The 6,451-nt window shown below is 34.0% G+C and overlaps 1 protein-coding gene across 2 annotated transcripts in view; it reads right to left on the bottom strand.

Moving 5' to 3' along the window:
* Positions 1-3,776: 3,776 nt before the first annotated feature.
* LOC102582124 (uncharacterized) overlaps positions 3,777-6,451 on the bottom strand; it is an 8,297-nt gene continuing 5,622 nt past the window's right edge. The window contains exons 2-5 of one of the 2 annotated variants that reach the window (XM_006358552.2): positions 6,291-6,352; positions 5,221-5,311; positions 4,703-4,805; positions 3,777-4,632 (exon numbers count right to left, since the gene is read on the bottom strand). In XM_006358552.2, coding sequence (XP_006358614.1) covers positions 3,955-4,632; positions 4,703-4,805; positions 5,221-5,311; positions 6,291-6,352 — 934 coding nt within the window. In that variant the 3' untranslated portion in view covers positions 3,777-3,954. The remainder of the gene's footprint in view (positions 4,633-4,702; positions 4,806-5,220; positions 5,312-6,290; positions 6,353-6,451) is intronic. The other variant, XM_006358553.2, reaches the window with a different exon arrangement.

The following is a 6,451-nucleotide window of genomic DNA, read 5'->3' as shown; positions in this document are numbered from 1 at the left end:
AGCGAGATCTGGGAGAGGGGAGAGAGGGGAACGAAAATATATGTATATATACAATTTTCTCTCGCTTTATACAAACACAAACGCACTTTATACACTTGCGTTTGTATAAAAAATGAGAGAGACGAGGGAGAGAACGAGAGTGGAGAGCGAGATTCACCAGGAGAGAGGTGAAATAGCAACAATTTGCTATGAGGTACAATTAAATCAAACTATATTTATAGCATTAAATTTAAATTAATAGTTTGCTATTATATACAATTTTCCCTTTTAATTAAGAGGGGTCATTTCCATACTTAAATATGATTAATTCCAACGTAATTGCTCTACAGTCTACATAAATTTTATTTTTATTTTTTAAATAATGTTTATTTTAACGTTTAAAAACTAAGAGTCTGCTAACACGATTATTAGGTGATAAGAATATTTATACTCCACACAAATGACAAATCATCCTACTTGTTTTAGAAGTATATATGATTCAAATTAAGTGGCTAATTTTACGTAAGCCATCTTTATTAGGTTAATTAATTAAGTGTTCAATTATCTTCAACATATAGCTAACTAGTGGTATGTATCAACGTATTGTGGTGGAATGGTTGAGGTTTCTTCACCCTTAATCAGAGAGCTCAAGTTCAAAGCGCCCTAAATATATGGAAAAAAATCTGACTATCCTTGATTAAAGTTAAATTATTTGACTCTAAAAATCGAAATAATTGAGAGAAAATAAAAGTAGAAACTTCATAGAGTAATTATTTCCACTCTAAAAAAATAGTACAAGCTCCACATGACACTTCAAAGTAGAATACACATGGCCAAACTCTTTTTTTTTCTATAAAAGAGAAAATTAATGAGATAAACTCCATAACTATGTAACTTCCTTCCCCATTATACACATTATTTAATTTAATTATTTGTCACGTCATCTTTATTTTTTTACTTATATAGTACTCCCGCAGTCTTAATTTTAATTTAGCATGCAACTAGTTTCTTGTTACTCAACTAGATAGTCGTTACTTTTAAAAAATTATTCTTTTTATCGAAGGAAACTAAATAATGAAGAAAATTATTTTTTTGAAATGATAATTATTAGGTAACTGACCATCTGAAGAATCAACCCAACCAAGATAAATTTATAAATTGAAAAGTATAACACTTCAATTCTTATCAAAATCCATTTTTTATGCAGACTCGAACTCGAAATCTCTCGTTAATGATAAAACAAACTATTTGCCAGTATATCAAATCTTTTGGTAAAGGCAATGAAAAGTTGATGTTGAGATCATGTACATAACTATTGAAAATTGAAAGCATTTGACAACCTTGTTTCAAGGAGGAAAAATGGCATAGAAAGATGGATTTCCACCAAGCAAAAGGTCATGCAAATAATTATTAGAGGTACACATGAAGAATAAATTAAGCAATTAGGAGTTTTTAGCAAAGAAGCAACCAAACAAATCTTTTTATGATTTTGAGGACATTATTTGAAGACAATTGAAAATAATGTGAAACTTCTTTGTCATATAACTAATGAGATCTTTTTATGGGATTCCTTACTTTCTCATTAATCTCTCCACTCATTTGGACTAATGTATGGAAGTATTCCCTCAGTTACAAATTATTTGTCGTGTTTCTCTTTTACATATTTTAAAGAAAATATTAAATAGGAGAAGGTTTTGTCTATTTTACCTTTATTTATATCTTAAATATAATCTCTGTTGAGATAATTAATTTTTAAAATCACGACAGATAATTTAAAAGGTAAAGGAGTAAGTGTGAGATTGATGGAAACAAAGGAACATGGACCTTTTTATTTTGTTTGATTGTTCCAAGGAGATTGTATTGTTCTCATTTAAATTTCACTTTTTTGGTGCACATGATATGGAGGAACTTATTGGGATTCTATACCACTATCACATTATTGTTATTTGTATTTTGTGTGTGGTCATTCATGGGTTCTGATTGGGATGCTACTTTAAATTAAAACAAGAAGGTGAAGTGTGTGGATATTTCTTTATCATTATTTCAAGAATATAACTTAAAATAAAAAATAATAAAAATCACATCTTTGATTCTGTATTTTCTTGATTCTATCCTTACAATATTGGGAAAAAGAAAGTAAAATAACACTAAGTTTTGGTCGGCAGGGTTACTCAATACATGTGGTGATAGGAGATAGAATGTATTCGGTGAAATAGTCGATGTCAAAAGTAACCCTTTCTTTTATAATAGTGGTATTAGGGCTGACTTGCACACCTTGACTAATTACACCTGATATCTATAGTTCTATACTATCCATCATCAATATAAGTATCAGATAATTTTGTCCACCAAAATTTGAATAAATGAAAAAAAAAAATCATTGAATGTTTTCGTCCACCAACATAGGTCCATGTCTAGCCAACTTTTGAAGCTTAGAATATGGGCATATGGCAATTGATGATGCTCTATTGACTTATCATTAAAGGCATATTATGAATTTGATAGTGCTATATGAGGAGTTTTGGTCTTGGTAATGTGAAAGAGGATAATATTGAATGTCAAATTGAATTTGGTGCATAAATTCAACAAATATTATTAGCCTATATTAATTTGGTGATCATGATTAAGAAAAATTCAAGCAAAGTAGATGAAAAGAAGAAGAGATCGAAAGTAAAATTAACGAATAACCACTTTTCAGCTTCTGTAATTGAAAAATCGTTATTATTATGAAGTTTCACATTTCACAAGTAAAACTTTATGATAACGTTCTGAAGTTCATTCTACTTTTGGAATGTGAAACTACATAACAATTTGACTATTTTTTAAAAGATGAAGCTAATTAAATGGCCAATATATGCAATTTCTACAATCGTAATGAAAATAGAGAACTCTACATTGAATCTCTAAAGCAACACTTGAATTGTCTTTTGTCAAATGGAATTTCACTAGAATTTGAAATTTCATAAAAATGGCTACTTTTTTAAAGTGGTGCCAAAAAGTGGTCAATAAATATTGATTTACTGATTCTTGGTGGTAATTGAGGTAGTGGATTTAGGCTTCTTGTTGATGGAAGCAAGTGGATATTATGTCATTTTTAACTTTCATTTTCACATTAGTAGTGATGGGTTTCCTCTCTGGACTTCTACCAACTATCAATTACTACATGCCCAATTATGTAAAAGGAAAATGATAACCCCAATTTCCAAAGTCATTTCATATTTGCATTTGGTCACTTGACCTTAAAAAAAAAATAGTATTAGATATGGGAGTGATTAAGGATCTTTTTGGTGAAGTTCATGGTTTTATCACACTATCTTGATGTTATTATTTTTCTCTCATTTCTTCCATTGTTTTCTTCTTTTGTTACTTGGGTTGGATGCACATGCACTTGAGCCAAGGGTTTTTCGGAAACAACCTCTCTATCTCCATGACGTAGTGGTAAGGTCTGCATACACTTTACCCTCTACAGACCCCACTTTGTGAGATTTCACTGGGTATGTTGTTATTGGTGAAGTTCATGGCTAGATATTAGGAACAAATACAAAAGACTTGATTTGTATGAAGAGGTTTCCCCCTGATCTTGATTTGTCTAAAACCACAGAACAGACACTGTGCCCTCAAAACATTTGTTCAGAACAACTATGTAATCATATTGGGGCACAGAGTTGTTAAAAGGCCTGCTAGATTTGGGGAGTAACCCCAGAAGGATCAAAATATATATGAGTTGGACTTTCATTCATGGGCCAAAGTCCAGTTAGCATGAAATAAAACAGCCACCTAAAATAGGTGGTGAAGACTGATTTCCCACAAATTCCATAAAATGGATCACCATTAAACTGTGCACCAGGCACTATAACTTGTCAACCATTCACTAGTCACTATATAACAACATGAAACTTGAAATATCAGACCGCGAAATCGCGCCCCTAACTAATGGCTACATAACTTACAACCCAACCTAAAGATTGTATAAAGTTACAGTTCTTCTATATCCTCAAGTGAATCAAACTCTTCATTAATTCGACGAAGTTCTTCATCATCAATAGTAACTGTGCTAAACCACTTAGGTTGAGAATGACCCCATGGCATTGTTGGCGGGACACTAGCTTTCAAACTCTGCTCAATGGATGCCTCTGCATCTTCTGACTCTGCTTGCTTTTCTTTTTTAGGTTGGTTAAACAGCTGGGACTTCATCTCCCAGCAAACTTTCAGGTCTTCCTCATTTCGAGCTTTGTTCAACTTATCCATCAGATCAGTGAATGCTGCAACATGCTCAGCTTCAGCAGTCTTGGCCTTTTTCTTTTTGCCAAGTGCATCTAGATCATTAAGGTCAGTAGCATTGTCACCTGCCTCCAACTTCCTCACCTTCCTCAATCCCTGATCTATGACATATTGCATTCTCTTTCTGGTATTCTCTATTCTAACTGGATCTGACCTAAGCTGTAACTTCACTCGGTTCATCATTGCTTCATTCTCATCTTCTGTCGAACCATCCTCATTCTTCTCATCCTCTGCAGAATTCACTCCAAACACCTCTTCTAATAGACCAATATTCTGCATGTACCGATCAAAAGCTTCATTTTCAGCTGCAATGTTGCTGTCCCTGTATTCCTTCAACTGCATAAACCTCCATTCGTTTATGACTTGTGCATCCTGTAGTTTATCATTAAGGTCAATTTTTTTTAAAGTAAACTCATGGAGAAAACACAAGAACTCCACATACCTTTCTGCTCAGTGGCCTCCTCGACCTTAGTGGGGTCTGCAAATTATTGAACTGTGCAAAGTTGGTGGAAAGTTGACGAAGTGAAACAGCTCTGTGCGAGCTCCTTGAGTAAAGAAAATAAAAGTTATACAATATTCTACCTAAGAGCAAGAAGCTCAATAATCAGCAATCTATTCTGCCAAATTAACAGAAGATTTGGGTGTGGGAGCATGCAGTAGATATGGAAATGCATGTGACAAACCCTAGTAATTCAACAGATTATTCCAAAGAAGGTAACATAATAATCAAATACCATAAAAAGATTTGAGTGCCAAGAACTTGCAATGCAAATGCCGAAGAGATCACATCAAAATGAAGGATCCTCGAAGCGAATTTCGAATGAAGGATTGTTAACTGAGACAGCTGATGGTTGTAACTTACTCTTTACATCATAGATGGTTGGTGCAGTAACAGTCAAACTTCTCATCACTAAAGCAGTCATATATAAACGTGATCATGCATATTTGAGTAAAACTTACCCAGCATGAGATGCTTCAGTGGATTGCTGGTCCACCACAGGAGACCCAGAAGCTGGTATCTTATCTGGAAGAGTTGAACCACCTTTCAGAACTGCACAAGGCCAAATAAAGAATACATATTCTTGAGCAGAAGAAAGGAGTGATAGAATCACATTGGAACATTTTCTCTATCAGGCAGCCCTTTAGTAAAAGCTTCTAAGAAACAAGAAATTGCCTTAACAGAAGGTGTGCTAAAGTCCCTGCTATCAGTCTCTTTCATCTGATGACTTTTTAATATGTGATGCTTTCAACTTTTTAAAGAACTAGGCAGTCAATGAAAAGTTGACTAATCGGTTACATGTCAAAAGCCCCAAATGCAGTTCATTACCACATAACATCCTAATGATGTCAAAACAAAAATTACACCAAATGTTAATGCCATGGTTAATAGTGTGAAGCTAAAAATATTACTTTTCTTTTTTGGCTTGCAACAATTACTCTAATGCAGAAAACATTTACAGATACTCAAACCATGAAGCCATGATTCCCCAACGACTATGGTTGGGTATCAGGTACTCCACACTACCCTTACAGATGCCTGACTCTAGTTGGAGGGCAAATTTTAATCATGTCTACATGTGGTGGCATGTTTCTCTACTACTCACAACCAACATCTGGTGAACGAATAAGTAAGCCGGTAAGCATCTGGGACCTCCTGGTAACCAATTTCAAAGATTCTCAGTGCAGCAATAACGCACAAGTAATCTGAAAGGGGAAGGCTTTAGGTTCCAGGCCTCTAGTCCAAGTTTGATGATACTTTTAAATTTTAAAGCCAGGAATAAATCAAATGAAGCACTGTTCCCATCTTTAGATGTTAAACTTCATAATAGCATTATTGGAGATAAAAAAGAATCTATCGAAGCGACTGAAACTAGAATAAGTTAAATATAAGATTAAAAAAATGTGATAAATAAAAGATAATACTAAAAAGAGCAAATTCTTCACCGTACATAACAAAAAGGCATAGGTGCAATTTATTAACTAGAATTGAGGAATACTAAGCAGCTGTGAAATTTTTAAGTTGATCATACCATGAATATGACAGGGATTTTGCGCTTTGGCACAGCAATTTTTGCATGACTGGAATGGACACCTGCAAATTCGATTATCACCCATTAGAAAGACAACATATGAAGAGAGGAGAAAGAAGGGAAGGGGGGGGGGGGGGGGGGGGGGGGGAAAAAAAAGAAGA

This window comes from Solanum tuberosum, unplaced genomic scaffold, assembly GCF_000226075.1.
Source record: "Solanum tuberosum cultivar DM 1-3 516 R44 unplaced genomic scaffold, SolTub_3.0 scf00274, whole genome shotgun sequence".
Lineage (NCBI taxonomy): Eukaryota > Viridiplantae > Streptophyta > Magnoliopsida > Solanales > Solanaceae > Solanum > Solanum tuberosum.
Note: the sequence above shows the minus strand (reverse complement) of the source record. Positions and strands in the feature narration are given on the sequence as shown.